The following is a 21,804-nucleotide window of genomic DNA, read 5'->3' as shown; positions in this document are numbered from 1 at the left end:
TTATAACAGTTTGTGAAAAAATCATATCGAATTATTTTGTGAATATCGATATCCTTCCAATTGCTTCTAATAGCGGCCACATCAAGTTGTGCTGGAAAAAAAGAACAGTTACTGCTTTTCGAGCAATGTATATGAGCCATATCACAGAGCTCTGTTTGTTTTACAAATGCCCGAGGATAAAGATTAGCTGTATGATTTTTAGAATATTGTCGACACAGGATATATTCTCATAGCTGAAAAAAAAACCTTCATCGCCAATTCGGGACTCGATTCCGCTAGTATGCACGATATGTGATACTCTTCTGAAAGATTGAGTTGTGACAAGCAGAGCTCTGTTAAACAAAATGTTTGTGAGGGGCTTAAAAAAAAAGTGCTGTAGGCAAACGAGGTCGGCTTAAAAGGACGTGTTTTCGCAACATCGCAGAAAAAGCAGAGGAAACTGGTTTAAAACAAATTTGAAGTAAAAAAAATACATATGAAAAGTTTCGCAAGTTCTGAAACTCGGTCAGCTTATCGCACATCTTACGGACTTGCAGAAAGTGACACGGCAGCGACACGCATCTTGGGGGGATGCCTGCAATGGTCGCGGAGTGAAATGTTAATTTACAGCACCAAAAATTAAAAAAAAATCTTGTTTTAATTAATAACAGCTTAAGAAACGAAGTGTGTGGCTTAATATGTTCACGTTTATCTCACAATCACAAGCACAATTATGAAACCGACATTTTCAAGATGGTATATATATACGTTCGCACTTGTAAACCAAAATGAGAACAAATTAAGTTTTGGTGGAAGATATTTGGTAAATAACGCGCACTTTTTTCTCTATTCTTTCTAAGCAGATAGGATGTTGGCTTGCCCTATAATGATTGATATTGCCGAACTAAATTTAATATTTATTTCTTCTAATTTTTTGGCATTTTCGGCGATGTTAGGTAGCATTAAACCTCTTTATAAGTACTGCATTTTCCGGGTCCGCACCCGGTGAATAGTCCGCAGGGGCGTGTTTGGGTGTAAAAAATAAAATGTTTTGCTTAGACTGTCCACACCCGGTGCATAGTCAACACAGCGTGCATAGTCCGCACTTAGTGCCTAGTTCGAACTTAACAATTATCATGCACAGCACACCTTGACGAATGCCCGCTGTATTAGCTCACAGAGAAGCTTGCATCATACCTAAATCAACATTAACATACTCCGTTATACATAAAATCCTTCACTTCTTGTCACAGTGAACGATCTAGAAAAACAATCCTTGAATAGTCCGCATTTAAGCTAACATTTATGCTTTTGCATATGTATAGTCCGCGGACAGTAGCCAGGAAAGTACGCTAAAGTGTTCATTGAATGATAACCGAAAATAGAACGTACAGGTATGACTAAACTCCCTTATTTATGGGAATATAATTCAGATGATAAGGTGTAAGTCGATATTCTCGAGACAAGTGTTTACACTGTTTTTTTTTTTTCAGTAGGTTCTTAAGTCCATACATGTTGCGGTACGGAGTATTAGCTATCGCTCTGGTGGCGTGTGGTGAGTATTTTTTATATTTTTCAAGTCTCGTTTTTTATACACCGTGGTTCATAAAACGCGCTTGTTACTTAATTATGCACACGGAAATAGTTATGATGACCACGATTATTTATTTTGAGGCCGTATATTGAGTATTATAGTTAACGATGGGTGGTGCTAATTCAAGCCCATACAAATAAAATGAGAATAGTAATGTACATAAAGAAGAGCCTTACTTTCCCTCAAAGCCCTCTGGGTCTTATGGTATAAAAATATAAATAAATAAAATACAGGTTGCTTTTCTTTTCACAATATTTGCCTGCTTCGAACTGAATTTTAAGGCTCGCAATCAGTTCCTTGCAAGTATAACATTTCCACCTCTTTTACGATGAGCACAAATCGCAGGCCATGTAGTGTTTTACCTGTTGGCGGCGAGATGTTTTGGTGGCGCCCTCCTAAGTTTACCTCTCCTGACGTCATTACCTTGCGAACAAAAAGTTCGATGGTGTTTGTAATTGGCATGGTGGGAGCTTGAAATCAGTGCACTCTGAAAGTAAGGCAGCAAACACCGTCAAAATTGAAGTTTTTATATTAGTCTTCTTTCCGTCAACGAGAAATCCTTTGCTGACGTCATAGTCAGCATTCGGCCAATCGTAGCATGCCGATCGCAACGGCGCTATACCTATCGATCACGTCACCAATACCCTTCTCCATAAAAGCGTACGAGGGTGCGTTCATTACTGTGTTTGTGTGTTATGCACGCGCACTTTCTGGCTTTGGGGGGGGGGGGGGGGGGGGGGGAGATCGAACAGACACGCCACTAGCGGCATGCTGCAGCTGTGTGGACAACAAACCTAATTTTATCGTTTGTTGTTGATCAGAGAAATTGAAGATGACGATCCGAAGGCCGTTCCTCGTGCGTCCAAAGCGCTGGTCAAAGCGAAGCGCTCGTGCCCAGACCATGCTAGTCGAAGTTCAATGTCTTTGTTTTGCTCTGTTAGTAAACACCGCACTGTGTGGACAACAAGCTCGATAAAGCGCCCCCTATAGTTCAATTTCCTGCCCAATTGGAGCGCTGGCTGGACTGCGATTTAGCATGTGTGGAGCGTGATTTTTCTAAACAAAGGAAATGTGCATACTCCATCTTATGAGTAGCGTGCAGCAGAGGCCGAAGCAAAGGCACGAGCGCGTGGCTTTCATATTTGCTTTCCTTTCACGAGCGCTCGCGAAAGGAAAGCGAACCTGAAAGTCATGTGCACTCGTCTATGCTTTTGCCTTTGCTGCACACAACTCCCGAGAGAGTATTGGGAAGGAGATCCACCCGTTGCGCCCCTAGTAACTAAAGTGAAAACTACACCGATCGGGACAACAACAACACCGATTAATTGTCGAATGTTGCCGAACCTAGCCGAACGTTGCGTCAATGTTCGACTGGGGCTCGCGGTCAATCAATAAAACAAAATTTAAACGCAAAAAAAGAAAACTGTTTAATTTTTGCTCTACGGTTAATTGAGAACGATGAAGTAAAAAATCCAGTGCACCTGCCTTGTGCTGGTAAACACCGAACTCAGAGGACAACAAGCTGGACGTAGCGCCGTCTATAGTTCGTTCTTCTCGCCAGTAAGTTAGGTTATGGTCGTCTCAGTACTTATGAATGTCCTTTGCTTACTGGGGAAGAGTGGGGCTCGGGGGCTGGGAACATGCCAAGCTTCCCCCCTTCACCCTTTCCCTTAAAAGAGCTCCTGGAAAAGTTACTTCCGCAAGCTCCCTCGTTTCTGGGACCTCGGAGTGCAGTGCACAGCGATTGACTGTCTTGTGTGCTTTGCGAAGACTTAGACACTCCAGGATTCTTAGAATGTACATTGCGACAACAATACAAACCTTAATACCATTCACAATATAAAAAAAGTCGTGTTTTCGTGCATCTTTTGTTTCTCTGTTTTTTGTACAGCCCACTCTGCCACGGTGCACGATGCAAACAACTTCGTGGACACCGTCCTGACCGAGAAGTTGCCGCCGCTCGTCAGGTCGTCCCTCAACCTCTTCCCAGTCGTCCGAATCCCGTTTTTTAATTTCGACGTAAGAGAACCATTATTCTGGAATTGCACTTTAAAAAACTTATATACCCGTGTGTTTATCTTTCTCACAGGCCACTGGGAGAGCAAATCGCCGTTCTCTATTTTTTTATTTTTTTTTATTCAGATACCTACAGCGCCATGGGGCATTACAGTAAAGGGGGGGGGGGGGGGGGGAAGCTGGAAATGAAGAACACGAATAGTTATACAAAAGTTAAAAGAGCAATATCCACAAGCCATAAATCTTTCAGTATCACAACAAAGTGCAGGCTACATAAAAAATAAAAATGCGGTCTACTAAATACTACGAACGTTACTCAACTACTAACTAGACACTACGAGGTTAGTGTTGAATAAAACATATCGTTAGGAACAATGTTGACCACCGAGGCTGGCAAACCGTTCCAATCCCGTATTGTTTTAGGAAAAAAAGAGTTCATATAGACGTCACCTTTACAGCGGAATTCCTTGACCTTATACACATGATCCTTTCGTTGCGATATGTAATCTGGCGGGTGAAGGTAGGCATTTCTATCTATCCCAGTCCTACAGTGAAATATGTTATTAAAAAATTTCAGTCGAAGGTTCTTCCTTCTAAAGCTTAACTCCTTCCATCCTAGGCTCTGTCTAGCACGAGTCATACTAAGTCGCCTGTCGTAATTGTTTAAAACAAAACGGGCAGCCCTGTTTTGTATTTTTTCAAGTTCGATTATCTGGACAGCAGTGTGAGGATCCCATATAGTGCAGGCATATTCTAAAATTGAGCGGACATGCGAAAAATAAAGTCTTTCTTTCAAGGAACGTGGTACAGGCTTAAAATTACGAGCGAGAAAGCCAAGCATTCTCGAGGCTTTAGAGATAGTCAATGTGCTTATTCCAACTTAGGGTCGAGGTTAGGAATACACCAAGATATTTGTATTCGTAGGCAACAGTGAGTGGCTCGTCATTATTGGTATAAGTACTGAGGGACGGAACACGCCGTCTCGTAAATGGGATGTGGACAGTTTTTTTAAAATTAATATTCATTTCCCACAGTTTGCACCAATCGGTAATTGCATTTATTGATGAATGTTGGTCGGTGAACGATGATACCGAAGAGGGATGGGCAAAATACATGCAAATATGCATCGAAATACAAATACAAAATACTTCGTCAAAAATGTATTTAATTACAAATCTAATTACATTTCTAAAAAAGCATTTAAGTAAAAAATAAGAATACAACCAAATGTATTTGGTCTCCCTCCAAATACTTTTCCAAATACATTCCTCGAAATTTGCGTCAGCGACTTCAGGGCACCTCGAACGGGTTTCTGAATATTTTATTTTAATTTTGCATCGCACACTCGGGAGTTAGTGTGCGATAGTAACGTAATAGAAATATAATCAGAAAAAATGTAATCAGCTTGGAAGTAATAGGTGAAAAAAGTACAGAGCTTCAAGCAGTTTTTTTTTTTTCGATTACATTTTGGTATAGACCAGGGGTGGCCAGGCTGGCCTGGCCTAAGAGCCGCAAGGGGGGGGGGGGGGGGGGGGGGCAAACATCTTTCGTTCAGAGTCTGACTGTACGTATGGGGTCACAAGGCTGTACGACTGTACATATGGGAGTAAAAGGCTGTCAAACTGCGAGCTGCAGTGTGCTTTATTCTGAAATCCTTTTTTTTTTTCCAGGGGAAACGCGAAAGGGGCGAAGGGGAGGGGATGGGGAGGGAGGGTGTCCCCTTACGAGGAATCCGCAAGCCGCACTTGGACCAACAAAGAGCCCCATGCGGCTCGCGAGCCGCGGTTTGGCCACCCCTGGTATAGACCAACAAAGAACCGAGACGGCCAAGACACGCAGCAGTAGCTAGAGAATTTTGTTGTTGTTGGAACTCGCACCAGTTACGAAAATCTGGACGACCCGCACATTTAGATTGTTCCAGGCAGAAATATGGATGGAAATCAGGCTGGAAAGCATCACAGGCACTTATTTAGCCAGTCTACCTGTGAACGTCGATTTCGTCACTATTCTTGCCCTGGACTAGCACCGTAATCACAAAGTCACTAAACGCTTGTGCTTGATTGAGAGACACTGCATTCGGTGCAGAACGTAGTTTTCTTCCTGCTCTGGACAGTGAAAATAAATTTGAGGGATGTATTTTCGCCCAAAAAATTGTATTTAATTACAATTGTATTTGGAATACCCACATTTTAGTATTTAAATACACACTTCAAACAGATTACCGAATTTGTAATTACATACAAATACAAAATATACAAAGTATTTGAAATACGTATTTCAAATACTTGTATTTGAAATGCTGCCCACCCCTGATACCAAACAATCGCCTTCACTAAGACCCCCGACAACAAAATAGATCGCAAACCTTTTTTTTTTTTTTTTACCATTTTGACATGGAATCTCTCCCTCCATTGACACGCATGTAGCTTGTGTATGAAAGGTTGGATTGTTCTGACGCGGTCTTTTTTGCTGGTAATGTTGAGAAGTTCAAGACGAGAATGCTGCCGATTATTACTTGCTAGTAATTTGTTTTTGTCTTTTGCCTCATGGGGGCGCACCCCTTTTAAAGCCTGTCAGCTTGGGGGGGGGGGGGGGGGGGGGGGAAGCACAAGAAGCATTTATTTATTTTTTTATTGATAAAGTATCAAACATGAAAACTGCAAAGTTTGACATATATATGTATATGTGTCCCAATGTACACCTCAGCGCATTTCAGTTGAAACACTAGTTATCAATCGTTGCTTGATCACCTGAACTAATGAACTAACCCCCGTCCAAAGGGATAGTTTCGGACATATTAAGGAACAGAGTGAGTGGTGCGTCCCGAATATTTTAATATCGATCTGGTGCAGAACAATTGCCAATCTGGAGTTTCTAAGGGACGTCAAGCTGGCTTAAAGCGCTATTCGTTGATAAGGAATGATCCGCCTACCCTGACATAGAATTTTGTGGTTCATGTCTGAATGCAGGTTGCCAAAAATGCTCCCACGAACCGCAACCTCCACGCTAACCTTACGGAGGGAGCGATTCGAAACCTCGACATCGGCGTGAGGCGAATGGGAGAATGTCAAGTTCCAGCTGTCAAGGAGGGCATCCCAACGATAGCTTGCACCCTGGACCTCAATGGCATCAACACCACATTCACTGCATACGTAAGTATAGCTGAGCTGATTCACACTTTCTGCCGTGCCTAATTTTCGAAGTCAGACCTCAGCGACTTAATCGCATGGATATCTCTGAAGGCGATTCTCCGAAGAATCTCCGAAGAAAGACGTCTCATATTACATTAAATTTTAAGACGTCTCGTGAGACCTGTTCAAGATATCTAGGTGGATATTTTTAAAATACATAGGGGAGTCGTCTTCTAGATGCCTAAATATCTGGGTGAAATATCTTCTTGACATCTAGTCATCTATTCGTCTATAGCATTGCTCATAAAGTCCAATTCTACGGCTCGAGTCAAGAGGATCGTTGGCGTTTTGAAGGGACCACACAAATTGGTGTATTAGCGTAACAAGCCAGGAGCTCGTACATATGTGGCTGAAAGGGGTACAGTTTGTCTATCAAAATTTCAAAGAACAAGCTTACAAGAGCAAAAAATTAACGGTGGCCTGTCTGCTCAAAAAAGATGTCTGAGTGGCGCAACACCCGGCAGATGAAAGCATATCAGAGCGAAGACGTGAACACTGGTCTCAGATAAGCAGATGATTATTTTGATCCCGATTTGGCACCGGCTTTTTCGGTGTAGTGCATGATTTTGCTATTTTATTTTCTAGTAAAACACACTGGATGTGCAAAAGACCAGCATGAAATATTATTCGTTAGGCTATTTCAGTTTAACGTCAAGAACTGGCCCCATCTGTCGGCGGTTTCGCACTTTACTTCTTACTAAATTACCTGTATGTGATCTGCTTGTGGCGAAGAGTATCGCAACCGTCTTAAAGTATTGACTCTCAGCACTGGGGGAGAAGCAGCCTTCTTCAGGAGACGGCGGCCGTAGGTAGCGAATTCACGTTCTTGAACAAATTTTGCCTTTTTGTTTTCCGCAGACAAGAGGAGACAATCTGCTCTCATCCCTGAAGGAAATCTGGGTCAACGTTCTCACTGTTGATTCCGTCGCTCGGTTTGAGGCGACAGGCAATCAGCGACGAGAGAGCCTGCTACGAACCTTCGAGGTGCCCCATCTTCACTTCACCACCCTCTACAACAGCGACCTTCACCTCAACACCGACCGCCAGAGGCAATTCAAGGCTCACATCGAGGCGAAAGTCAAGCAGACGCTTCAAGAAGCCCTCTACGCCGACTACAAGCTTCAACTGACCAGAGCCGTTGCCGCAACGCCTTTCCCTAATGTATAAGCCGACTCCATTGCTGTTCCCTAAATGAGTGAAGTAATAGGTCACTCGAACAGCATGCGCAGGCCCTGCTTTAGGTACCTGGAACGCGTCTCCGATTGATGTGTTTACAACGTATTATAAAGCGCTCCCACGATGTCCGCCTGATGACGTCGTAGAAGTGTCATGCCGTCACCGGCCGCGATCCTGGTGGCGTCGCGGCAGAAGTGGTGGACGTGGCAGATGACTCTTCTGCTGCAAGTCGCTCTCCAGTTGGAAGGTCCACGGACTTAAAGACCGACGACCAGTTCGCGCTTTCCACATTTCTCCCGCTTCGTCCTCTGCCCCATTGCACCCTGTCCACCGTTGACTGTTTTTTTCCCTCCCCCATGGGGAGGGGGATCTTCTACCTTGCAGAATATCGAGTCTTGTTGTCGGCCTTTAAGCTTCCGCAGCAGGGAGTCGGGACGCCGCGACGACAGCGACACTCGTGTTCGCTCGTACTTTCTGCCGGGACGTCTAGCAGCCGCAACCGCCAGGATCGCGACAACCGACCGCATGACACGGCTATTTTTGTAACGTCATTTGTTGCCACTTCAAAACCAGCTTTGATATATGGGCAGAACGTTCTCTAAACACACCATTCGAGGACGTGTCTCAGACACCGTAGGCCTGACCAAGGCACCAAATATAAGCGCCACCTCTGTGCGGGGTGTGAAAACTGTCATGTGCCTGGTCCTCTTTGCGTGATCGTTGAACACGATCTCAGCGTGTGAATTGGTTTCTCTCAGCCTCTCCTGTCAGCGGATGGCTAATGTTTTAGTAGATTAGAAGAAAGAGTTAACGTAAAGAAAGAAAAAAAAAAAAAAAAAAAAACAACGAATAAACGTGTATCAAGTATGAAGTCAAAATGATGCCGTCGACATAGATGATGATCCCCTAGCCGGCCCATGCGGTCCCTCTCGTTTTTGCAAACGATTCACTGCGTATGGTGCGGCACATAAGTTCTAACCGATGTGATGAAACAAAGTGATACATGATGGGGAAAACAGATCAGAAAACGCAGACTGCGAAGAACAAACACGACAGGACAATGCTGTACTTACCTTGAAACAAGGTGAGTTTAGCAAAGAGGAGGCCAATCCGTGGGACGGCCTTATTGAAAATAGACAGCACATTTTACAGGACTAGAAGGAAAGGCCGCGATAAATTATTAAATGATCCGCTGCCTAACTGAAAAAAACAAACAAAGAAAAAAAACACAGAAATAAAGACTCTCAACGCACGTCAGACTAACCTATAAGTATAACTTTCAAAAACACCCCAACATCCACAACACTTAATATAATCCAGAAAAACGAAACATTTGAATAGTACTACTTCCCCAACCGTGTTGTGGTCGTGTGTTATGTTCGTCGTGAATCCCTCTGAGAGCTCGGCGGATGCTTTTTGAGTAAACGAAGAGTTGTAAATAAACATGGTGTTTTGATTATTCCCTACCGCGAGTTCTTCGGGTCAACGACGACTAACAACACTTTTCTCAAGAAGTTCAAATATAAAGGACTGTGCAGGAACGGTGATTTATATGGCAAGTGACAACTCATTTTAGTGCCAAGCTCCTGATGAACTGGACCTCGCGAGAATCATTGAAAGTGGTGATTCATGTCTCGGTTTGAATAGGCTAAATGGACAACATGCGGGAATCGAATCGAAACTCCAGAAAATGTCCTTATTGGGATAAAGTGGAAGGGGCAACCTAATTGCATGCGAGTGCAGGGACTGACTTTTTCAGTGCCATAGGAATCCTGCGTGGAGGATGGTGTAAAGGATTTTCATAAGGTAAGAACATGTTAGTGGAGAGGTGGCTGAAACCAATGGAAGCGCAGAAAATAGCTCTTGTTAAATTCAGGCCAGATGGCGCAAGTCATCGTCTGATTCAAAGCCTAAAGGAAAGAATGCGTCCATTTTATGTCGCCGTAATCGCTTAGAAAGGAGAGCCCTGTGGCCTTTCTCACTCAGCTAGTGGTGTCGGGTGATAAATGACCCAACCAGCTAACAGCTCCCTCAGCGTCCTTCAAGGCTCATGTGACTCTCTATGTTGTGGCAGTCTTAACTTTGCCACTGTCGCCGGGCGTGTACTCCTTATGGAACAGCGCCAAGTGAGACCGCCTCGAGCTTGTTGGAACTCGAGAGATGCTTCGCTCTTTAAACGCCCATCTATACATAATGGTCTGCCGCCAGGCGGAATACGTTATCCCAGACTCCTTCGCTCCATTCATTCTCTGGCTCTTCTCTCCTCCTCTCCTAAAAAAAAAGAAGAAAGAAAGTGTCTGAGAGACTCCTTGCAAAAAGGAAGACACTGTAATTAAGATGGAAGCTTGGGCGAGTTTGTAATTCATGTTTGTTCTGTGTGTCTCTTCCCTTGTCCATATCTGTTTCTTAGCCCTGTTACTGCCATTAAAAAGCTTTCCGGCTCTCTCCAATCGAAAAGAGGAATAGAGGGGATGATTTTTTTTTCTTTTCCTAACCGGCAGAAAGCTTGCCTTGACTTTCTGGCATATTGGTCTAGGGCAGCGGTGTAGGTTCCTTTGCCGTAGACGGTGACCGAGCGGCCTGACCGTGAACAGTTGTCCCAGGTACCGTACCTCTACCTCGACCGCGCCTGTTGGCCGAGTGGTTCGTGCGATTGTAGATCCACCAAGGAGTAATGGGCTTGAAAATCACCTCCCGGATAAGAAAGCCAAAGTGCTGAATTTTCTTGCGTCACTAGAAGATGCCACCGCATGAGCCAGATTGGGAACGGCTGCGGTGTTGTCGAACGGCTGGAGCTCGTGTTCTTAATAATTGAACACGAGTTCAGGCCGAACGCCGACGCAGCATTCCTGTCCAATGTGTGCTTTACGGTGGCTTCTTTTAGTGACGCAGGAAAATTCAGAGCTAAGAATTTCTTATCTAGGATGGCGTGTACCTGCATTTCCTGGGCCGGTTTGCTGATCAATTCGGGTATCTCTCCCGGCGGTTAACTCTCCCGGCTGTTAACACTCCCGCAAGAGAGATTTCAGCCGATTCCGCTCAGCCGAAGTAAGCCTTCCTTGTTTTCTTTAACTTTCGAAGATCGCGATCTTCGGGTGAAATAACTTTACATGTCGCTCCATAAGTACACAAATGCAATTCATTTCACTTACATTTCAAGCCTCTTCACCCTTTTTCTGCGCGCAAAATCGGACTTTAATGTTCGAAGCGCGGACGAATTTACGGCAGCCGTTTGGCTTGAACGGTAGGTACCTTTAGTTTCTTGTTCCCCTGGAGTCGGCCACGTGGCCTCAACATCCCTCTTGTGGGTGATTTAACTGCCGGGAGAAATACCCGCATTGAACAAACCGGTCCTGGAGTCTGTTTTTTTTTTTTTTTTTTCAAATTCAAATTTAAACTTTACATTGCCACAAACAGTAAAAATTTGTTTATTTTGCCACAAACAGTACATTTTTCCAGTACAAACAGTACTGGAAAAAAAAGCTGCAAGCCTGCAGCTTGACGAGTCCGAGCGCCCCAGTACAAGGTAAGAGCGACACATGCACACAAAGACAAAAAAGAACGAATATGCGCACACATACATGGGAATACACCTATACAAAGGATAAACACAAGAAAAACCTCAAAAATTCAACTTCGCAATCAACAGTATGCAAAAAAATGGTGCTTACTTATTATAAAGCTTCTTGAATGGAACGATGACTAACAGAGTGTATTTCAATATCACGGGAAAACAGAGTGTTTAATTTGTTAAGTTCGCATAAGCTAACTGTGTCTATCGAAACCATGGTTTGCACTATATTTAAATCCGTAAGTGAGTTGAGTGTTGTAGCCATAAAATGTGACGACAGAAATCATATTTTATCTTGTATCTAGCAAAACATTTATGAAACCTTTTTGCCAAACTTAAGTTCTAGTTTCTATCAGCTGATAATTTTGAGTTTTTAGAAAATCACAACGTGTAACTCCGTTAAGTGTTGTAACCCCAAACTATGCTTAAGATCGAAGCACTGAACCTCTGACTCCAGTGCAGCATCTTGGAGGTAACACGCAGTTGTTCGCATCTGTTTAAATTAAGGCTCTTTTCCGGTTTGCAGGTACTAAAACTGGCTCAGCTTATATTTATGTGCGTTTCAAAGTCAGATACAGCAGAAAGACAAGGTTGAAAAGTGCTGGAGCTTGGTGCACAGGGGTCGGGCATCCCCAGACAGTCGGATATTTAATCTTGCGCAAGGAAGGCATGTGCCAGTTCAGGAGCACAGGTTTGGCTATCAAGGAGAACCAGATACGTCTCAAGTCACAAGCAACGGTATTATTGTTCTGGATTTGACCGTGGATGAAGCGATCGTATGAAAGAAAGATGTTTTTGTAGCAAATGAACCTTTTCCTAGAAGCGTTCTGCGCACGCGCGAGCGCCCGATGCCAAGCGGCGGAAGTCGGCACGAAAAATCGAGGAAATTCGGAAGGAGGCTGTGGATCAGCGAGTCGAGCACAAAATTGCAGCATATGTATAATTGTGTTACACACAAAAAAGAAAGTGGACGGAAAGAAAAACACGACGTTTGGGTGGACGCCACGGATGCCCCTCTTTAAAGTCGCGTTGGGCACGCGCCGCAGCTCAGAAAGCGAACAAACTGGTAGCGTAGCTCCCGTTATTGATTGGAAACGCAGGCAGTAAACTTCCTGGATTTTTAGTTGGTGCAGCTCCCGCCTGGTGCCGTCGGTATGTGGAAATGGTTTAATGTGTGTACATTTCCATTAAAACCCATCGCCATTGCTTGCAACGTTAAAGACCCACAGGTCCGCTTCTTTAAAAATGAGTATAAGGTGTCCCCGAAATTTCTTTACATTTTTTTATTTAATTGCAAAAATAATTTTCGCAATGACAAGCATTTAGAATAAGTTCAAATGCAGCGCTAGCTGTACGAACCAAATTCCAAAGCTTCAGAAAGAACCGTTTTCTTACTCTAAAGTTTTAAGTGATTTTCTAAAAATTCAATGGAAAAATAGTGGCTGACGAAGACCCCGAATAAATACGGGTAAGTTGCGGAAACTACAGGGAAGGAACCTCATTTTCCCATCGAAAGTCTCCCCAAATGTAGAGCTTGCGGTTTGCTAGGGGTACATTTGGGCAGACCTATTTCTTCTTCCGCCGTGGGCGCCAATGTCAAACGATATCGAGTTTTAAAGGACGAAATGCGGGTAGTATAAAAGTATATTGCCGGTGCCTAGTTGCACCGGCAATGTAGGCCTATATTGGTGACATGATAAATCAATATAGCCCCACTGTGATGCCAATATTGATGTACTGCCCGAGTACAACCTTTGGGGGTGGAAAGAGAGAGTTTAAAGTGATCGCGAGCATCTACAGACTTGCACATTTCTTAGGGTATCTGGAGGCATCAGCCAGCAAAACAGAAGCCTCTCACGTGTCAACTTTTGAAAGAGCTTCGAGTACACACCAGTGTCATATTTCGGGTTGCGCCGCCTCCCCCCCCCCCCCCCCCCCCCCCCTCCCATTCCCTCTCCCCTCCTTCAGCCCTCTACCAAGAGAACGATAAGGTGTCGGTACAGAACCGGGTTGGACTCAGAGCCGCGAAGCTTAGAGGGTTATCTTCTCGATGGCCTTAGGTGGATAGAGAAGAGCGAGAGAAGGGTATTTAAAACTCGCCGTCGGCTAGGGTCCTATGTGTTCTTGGACTTCTATTTAGCCCCAGCACAAGTCAGGCTAACCCAAAGCTGTAAGAATTCCAAGCTTTTTTTTCTTCCCTTTCATAGTACCATAAGCCTAGTACGCACATTGTTTATTGCCTTGTTTTCTGTCCCAGATGTAATCGGAAAGATAACTTCTAGTTTAAATGGAGTTTTAAAAAAGAAATGTAAAAATACTTCTTATTTTATTATAACAAAACTTGTTCGTCACCCAGGTTTACCATCGCTAAATATTTACCAAGATTTGCGCAACAAATAAAAATCGTTTGTTTGTTGCGCAAAGGTATTAGAAAAACTGCTTGTTCACAAATACTTTTTTTTTTTTTTTTTTTTTTTTTGCTGCGAGTTGGTGAGGGCTGTAACCGTACAAAAGTTGCAATGTGCATTTGGAGTGTATACGTATAGTTGTTCGTTGTACGTTGCCTTACTAGGACAAGGTATTTCCTGCGACTAAACGCGCATGCAAATTACTGCAAAATATTTTCGCCTCAATCTTTTTGCGCTACACTTTGAATCATAATAACGGTTAAAAGGATTGCTTCTAAGGATTTAATCTCGACGCTTCTAAATAATCAAATTACCAGTCTCGAGAGACAGAAAGAGAGTAATTAGTTGCCCTTAGAATCTTCAGTTAATTGTGGAGCTGAAAATAATTCCGACACCCTTGGCGACAAAAACTTGAGAAAGTTTTCCTCTTGGCATGGATTTAACATCTAAGGACCCTCGCGTTTTCTATTTGAACTAGAATCAGCAGCGCGGAGTAGTACGTGCTCGTTTTACAGATGCCCCACAATATAGGTTAGTACTGACAGCTTCTAAAGAAATGCGGGTCTTGTCCAATCCCGAGCTTCTTATGATCGCTACGCAGCCAATGAGAGTGCGGCATTCGCCAGTACGAGCGCAGAAGGGCCAATCAAGGAGCAAAGAGCGGGAACGTAAGCCACGCCCTACGCTTATTAAACTCTCAGTGGCAGATATGATATTTAGGTGATTGTGGACACGAGAAGCGCCCGCAGAGTTTAAAGACACGTACCGCTAAATCGGAGTCTCTGACAGGATAAGAATTACACGGTGGTCTTCCAGTTGCCCCTCCTCCAGCGCGAGCTTCCTTTAGAGTCTAGACATTGCAACACTTATTACCTGGGCGAAAACTGCTGAGTCACTGAGCTTCGGGCGCATGCGCAGCGACTGATATACCGCACAGCAGAGCAACAGAGATGCTCAGAAGTCGTTTGGCAGCCCAGCAGACAAAGATGGCAGCGAGCAGAAGGCGATTTTTGCATGGGTCTATATAAGGGGTATTCACTGGGCGCCATATTTGTGGGTGCTGTCTAGAGCGCATGCTCAGAACGAGTCCACATTAATAGGTTCCTAAGACCGGCACTCTTGATGGTGTGGAATGCGCGTTGCAAAAGAACCGTGGAAGCTCGCCATGAGCACGCGCTCAGCAGTCGTGCAGACAACTATGGCCACCAGTGAATACTTCCTATACCTTCAATAACGCCTCGGTATCTCGTGAGATCCGAGTGTGCACGCGCATCCATACCCCATCTCACAAACGTCTGCAGTGCTTACAAAGGCACGTGCACGAGTGCGTGGCTTTGGAGCGTGCCTCATGTGCACGAGTTCTCGTACAAACAAAAGCATTCTGCGGAGATGGGCTCACGCGCTGGAGTAGAGACTTTGTCTCTACTCCAGGCATTTGTGAGATAAGCACAAACGAAAGCGACGAGCACATGCCGGAGGCATGGCACTCAAAACAAAAAAAAACAAAACAAAAAAACACGTATTGTTGTATGAGCAGGAGATTGAGCTATAGGGGGCGCTTTATCGAGCTTGTTGTTACTTGTTGTTCCTACAGCCCGATGTTTACCAACACAGCATAACAACGAAATTGAAGCTCGCCGAGCTCGGTCTTGCACGAACGCTTCACTCTTACCAGTGCTTTGGTCGCACGAGAAGCGGCCTTCGAATCGTCGTCTTCGATTTCTCTGATCATAAGCTAACTTGAACATTCTGTTTGTTGTTTGTTTTGCTTGGGGCGTGGCTGTTCGATTTCCTGCCCAATAGTAAGCACAATATCTGAAAATGAATAAACTTAAAATAACAATAAAAAAAAAACCTTTGTAAGGTGAATAGAATAATGTATACTATTATGCTTCGTCTCATCCTACGATGGACTAAAGGCCAAAGCCAGGGGCCACCAGGTCCAATCCCGTTCCACGCTAATTTATAACATGCCTAACATTGATTAGGGTTGAACGAATAATGCTCCGAATCAAAGAACGCTGCATCATTTCTATAGCTTCGACACATTAAGGAGCCTGTATATCGTGGCTTTTTTCGCATCGTAAAACTGATGAGTCACTCAGTGCTATTTGATTCGAACCACTGTCCGCCCATATCCATCAGTGATACGGGACGCGGGCAACGATATGTGCATCGAAGCGAAATACAGCGCGACTAAGTGACTCATGATTGGATCTGGTGGTACGTAGCTTATGCCTTTAGTCCATCGTAGGGTGAGACGAAGTATAGTATACATAATTTCATTCACGTTACAAAGTTAAAATTTTAATTTGAACTAAGAAAAAAAAAAGATTATTGTCGGTCCTATCAGAAACCACGCCACATATATCAACGAAGGGATCATCGCAATTTAAAATTAAAATCCCAACTTTGTAACGTGTATGGAATACGGTTCTTCAGTATATGGTGATGAGTCCTCGGTTGATACTAACTGGCGTGATATGTGATGGGGCTGGCGAGCTACTTTCTTTCTCCTTCTGCCCAAGTCTCGGGTTAAAGTCATCATAGTAGGCTTCCACCAGCTTGGCTGAGCACTGACTGCATTTTTGTTAAGCAATACGATCACTGACATCTTAGAAAACACAGTGCGGTGGCTCAGTATGATAACAGTTCTTGCTTCGTGGTACGTTCATCTGCCTTCTTTTCTACTAAGAACGCGAACTAATTGACTGCGGTGCGACAACATGCTCATTGCCCCGCGTCTTATCTGTGACTCTAGTGAAGATGTGACTTTTTGGGGAAAGCCCTCAAGTTTTAATTACAGTAGACAAAAATAATCGGCATCAGTGTTGCTGTACAAGCGTGGCTTATTCAAAACGCCTAAGAATAAAGAGGGATAGACGAAAAATATCGCAATTTTGGAAACTCGGCCAGCGTATCGGACACTTGCCGGGCTCGTGGCAAAGAACACGATGGCGTCACTCATCCTGAGATATCTGCGATGGTCACTGATTGAAATGGGAGCCCACTGCGCCGGAGACTTTAAAGCGCTAGACACCGCCATTAGAAAAAAGATGCAGTCGACACACTTTTTTATACACCCTTTCGACGACTTCTCAAAAAAGATAGCGCGCTTGGTCAAGGTTGAGATTCAAGAGATTTACGAAGACGGGACACACGAACCGGGTGTTGATCGGTGTCGGGTTATCTCTAGCACTAGACCAGTTAGCGTTTCTAAGTGTAGATGACGCATACTAAAAAAAAATATATATATATATTAAAACAGAAGCATTCAAAAGTATATTTGTTAAAAAAAATGGCGATGTAGAATTTCTTTGTAAACCTATAGATACAAACTTTGAGCAATTATAGACGGTCGAGAGGAAGATAAAGAAAACAGCAGGGATCTAGCTTAAAATAAACGTTATTGAAACTTTTGGAGAACGGAATATAGAAACAGAAAGATCGATGTATTCGTATATATACAGGGTGTTTTTTTAAAAGCTTAACAGATTTGTTTAAAAAAGGACGTGAAAGTTACACTTATGTGGTTTGTGCAGGTGAGTTATACGGCCATGGGGAGCAAATCGTAACGATCAGTTGCCTAATTAATTAAACTCCGTTAAGTAACTTTTTAAATAATGAACATAGACATATGGTTCTAATCAGAAACTTGCTGAGTGTCATCTAAAACCACTGAATTAGTAATTTTCAGAAAGACTTTGAACGCGTGAGAAGCGTAGTAGTCCACGAACGTTACCACTCGTGAAGCAGGTTCAAGGCTAGTGTTTGCGTAACGCGATAATAATCCAATCACCCGCGATCTGCAACCTCTAGCCTTGTACATGCTCCACGAGTGGTAACTTTACTGCATTACTACGCTTCTCACGCGCTCAAAGTATTTCTGAAAATTACTAATTTAGTGGGTTTCGATGACACTCAGCAAGTTTCTAATTAGAATCGTATGTCTATTTTCACAAATTAAAAAGTTAATTAACAAATTTTAATTAATTAGCCGACTTATTGCAAACATTAGCCACCCACATAATGTCCCCCTGGCCGTATAACTCACCTTCACAAGCAGCGTAAGTGTAACTTACACGGCAATTTTTAAACAAATTTGTTGAGCTTAAAAAAGAAAAAAAGAACACTGTTTGCTATAGAACCTTCGGTGAAACAACAACGGACGGGCTTATTTCGACGGTTCGGATATTAACTCTATCTGTTTAAAACCGTATACAACCATATAGAAAGGTTAGACAGTAATGTTATTTTTCCTGTTTGAATAATTTTCTGAATGCAAGTAACTGATCGCATTTCGGGACTATATCTGATCCTTTTCTTATTTGCGTAATTTACGGCAATGTTAGTGTAAGATATTTGCAATAAGCAATGTGTATGTGGAATGCTAGCTAGAAATACACGTTACTGCTATAGCCATTTATTAAGGAAATTAAATTTAGGTGATAACATTGATGTATAGCAGCCGTCGTTCACGACATAGATGTTCATACTGGTCTTCTTGTCCTCAGGTTACGGAGTCCAGAGATGTTGTGGTACGGAGTTTTCGCAATCGTTCTGGTGGCATATGGTGAGAAATTTTTTTTGAGCATCGCTTTTTATACTGTTAAGCTTATAATCCACATTATTTTTGTAATGTTGCACTTTAAGATAATTATGGTGGACATCTTAACAATTTATCCCAGAGGCCCCACTTTACAGGCAGTTAACAAGTTAATGATGCATGGTGGACCCTCTAGCCCAGTGAAATAGAAGTAGATTAGAGCTAGATATAAATATTTGTTTTACGATATACAGTTACCTGCTCCTTTAAAACTAATTTTAACACTCACCGTCAAGTATTACATTCACACCCATTTTGACAATGCGTACAATCAACATGCCCTTTAGTGTCACGCCTAGGTTATATCATGTTTATGTTTATGATCGAATACTACGGAACATAAATTTGAAGATGCACATGCATCAATCACAGCGGAGTATATACGCATGCACCTATAAAAGCTCAGACTTTAGCATAGTGTCTGTATAAACCGGTAAATATAATAAAGCCAGTTCTCTTGCTTTGTGTTTTCTAATTCAAGTGACTGTATTTAATAAAGGAAACGGTACAATCAGTCATAATGTTCGTGGCAGTACGCCTCTAACGATTTTTTTTTTCCTTTCTATTTTGTTTTCTTGTGCAGCCCATGCTGCTACGGTGCAAGAGGCAAACCACTTCATGGACACCGTCTTGAACGAGAGGCTACCACCACTTGTCAGAACGTCCCCCCTCCTCTTCCCAGTTGTCGGAATTCCATTTTTTCGGTTCGATGTAAGCAATAATTAATATTATATTAAAACTACAGCGTAAAATATTCAAGCGCGCTTATCTTCCACGCAGAAAGTTCTAAAAGCAAGTCACTATGCTCTGCGGACAAAGCTCCATGAACAATAAAAAAAGAAAAAAATGCACCACAAAAAAGAAACTGGTATTACAACAACCAAGTCACATACATGTTTACTTTCAAAAATTCATAGTACACTTCATTCAAATTGAGAGGATTCAATCGCCACTTGAATCGGCGATTGGGCAAGCATTATCAGTATCCTGAAGCTATGGTTTCGCCAATCACAAATTTCGACCGCAGCGACGCCTTTGATCGCGCACGTGGCCATAGAGAGCGGAAAGTTATACTTCCTTAAAGTGATGTGTTGTGTGTCCTCTTAACACAAACAATTATACAGTTGCCATACGTCTGCTGATGTGGAGTCCCCAACAGGCACGGAAAGGGGCTGAATTTCGAACCCTTGATGAAGAATGAGCGGTGCCCCGCAACTGACCAAGATTTTTTTCGTTGGATGCAGGTTCCCAAAAATGCTCCGACAAACCGGAATCTTCACGCTAACATTACGGAGGGGGCCATTCGAAACCTTGACGTTGGAGTAAAACGCATGGGAGAGTGTCTAGCGCCAGCTCTCAAGGATGGCGTCCCAACGGTATCATGCACCCTGGACCTCAATAACATCAACACCACATTCCTTGCATACGTAAGTAAATAAAGCGTTTTTAGGGCCTCGAGAGGTGCCCAATTGATGAAATAAGGATGCGGGCGGCTTACCGCATGGTCATCTACGTTGAACTTTAAGTATTTTATGTGAGATATCTTCCGGACATGTAGGTGAGACATCTTTTCAACACCTACTTGTGACATCTATAGGTGTAGTGTTTCCTAGCCATCAGGTTGAAATATCTTCTGGATACATCAAGTGTTTCTAGACATCTAGTCATCAAGTTGTCTTGCGTAGATCATCATCGGCTCAGCCACACACGCACAGAACGATATCGAATGATGCTATGGTGCGTTTATGTAGCTGCTGGGTCCTATGAGCTGTTAGAGTCGTCTAGTCTCTGATTATACGGCGGCGCGGAGCAGTGTATAGCATCGTCAACCCGGGATAATTTTGGAATAATCAAATTTAACGCAAGTGACACGTCATGACATTCAAAGTGACGTCTGACGATATGACAATCGGCCTTTCTGTGGTTACCGTCGTGAGCCTATATACTACGAGGCTATACAATATCAGACATATTGTAGTAATGTAGCAGCTCCTAGAACACAAAACTCTGTGTGCGTGCTGGATATTCTGCGCCATTTACCGGAGGAGGGCGTAGAGTACACTTCAGACGCGAATGCTGTGTGAGCGTTAGGCTTGTACTCGCCGATTGAACACGAGTTCCTGCCTAACCATGACACGGCACTCGTGTTTAATCTGTGCGTCGCGCTGGCCACCCTGGCAGGTAACATAAAACTCTCAGATGTACGACGGCCCTGTCACGCCACCTTATTTTCAGATTATGTGTTTTTCTTTTCTTTTTCAGACAAAAGGAGACAATATATTGTCAACGCTGAAAGAGATCTGGGTAAATGTTCTCACCGTTGATTCCGTCGCTCGGTTTGAGGCGACAGGCAATCAGCGACGAGAGAGCCTGCTACGAACCTTCGAGGTGCCCCATCTTCACTTCACCACCCTCTACAACAGCGAACTTCACCTGAACACCGATCGCCAGAGGCAGTTTAAGGACCACATTGAGGCTAAGGTCAAGCAGACACTTCAGGAGACGCTCTACGGCGACTATAGACTTCAACTGGCCAGAGCCGTCGCCGCGACGCCTTTTCCAAACGTATGACTGGACCCTATTGCTGCATACTAAATAAACAGAAAAATTAGTAACTCAAAACCAAGAGTGCATGCCCTGATTAAAATATTAAAAAGAAGAGCCACAGCTGTGCGAGATGGGGAAACCCTCATTTGGCTGATCTCTTTTGAATAGTTTGAACACCTTGCTGTGAGAATCTGTTTTCTTTTCAGTATTTGCAATAGTATAGACGGCTGAGGTTCACTGGGTTGGAAGGATGAATAAATGTAAAATGAAAGCTTAAATAAACCAGTATCTAATAAGAAATCTAAACAATGACGTGTATCGACCTCTTCAAGAATCACGAAGAGAAACAAGAAAATCCGGGATGTGACGCTTGTTGCGATGCTTAAATTATACTGACGTATTCTTTAGCGATACATATATGACATTGTTACCTTGCATGCGCGAACGCTGCATTTAAGGAGGTTCCAGTTTGGCCCACTACGGGTCGGTTTTATGAATTCCCACTTTTACGATGTCTCGGTAACTTTGCACGCCACCTTTGGATACCGGAGCATTTTCAAGAAACATCCTAAAACTCAGCAGGTTCTCTATGAGCCATATCCGGGAGCTCAAAGACAGCATGGATGCTTTCTTTGACACTGCACTGTGGGTTGGAGCTTCTTGACAGGGCCCTCACCATGTCAAAGATTATGGTCACCGATAGTTTAAGAAACGCT

At 43.4% G+C, this 21,804-nt stretch overlaps 2 protein-coding genes across 2 annotated transcripts; both read left to right on the top strand.

Moving 5' to 3' along the window:
- Positions 1-1,491: 1,491 nt before the first annotated feature.
- On the top strand, positions 1,492-8,091 carry LOC8024338. Its single transcript, XM_040223717.3, has 4 exons — positions 1,492-1,534; positions 3,465-3,592; positions 6,559-6,741; positions 7,639-8,091. Exons 1-4 carry the CDS (start codon positions 1,492-1,494, stop codon positions 7,945-7,947), a joined length of 663 nt encoding a protein of 220 aa, XP_040079651.3. The 3' UTR covers positions 7,948-8,091.
- A 5,437-nt stretch (positions 8,092-13,528) lies between these two features.
- On the top strand, positions 13,529-21,233 carry LOC120851145. Its single transcript, XM_040223724.3, has 5 exons — positions 13,529-13,697; positions 18,450-18,508; positions 19,125-19,252; positions 19,786-19,968; positions 20,804-21,233. Exons 2-5 carry the CDS (start codon positions 18,466-18,468, stop codon positions 21,110-21,112), a joined length of 663 nt encoding a protein of 220 aa, XP_040079658.2. The 5' UTR covers positions 13,529-13,697; positions 18,450-18,465; the 3' UTR covers positions 21,113-21,233.
- Positions 21,234-21,804: the final 571 nt, after the last annotated feature.

This window comes from Ixodes scapularis, unplaced genomic scaffold (assembly GCF_016920785.2).
Source record: "Ixodes scapularis isolate PalLabHiFi unplaced genomic scaffold, ASM1692078v2 PGA_scaffold8__174_contigs__length_109621045, whole genome shotgun sequence".
Lineage (NCBI taxonomy): Eukaryota > Metazoa > Arthropoda > Arachnida > Ixodida > Ixodidae > Ixodes > Ixodes scapularis.
Note: the sequence above shows the minus strand (reverse complement) of the source record. Positions and strands in the feature narration are given on the sequence as shown.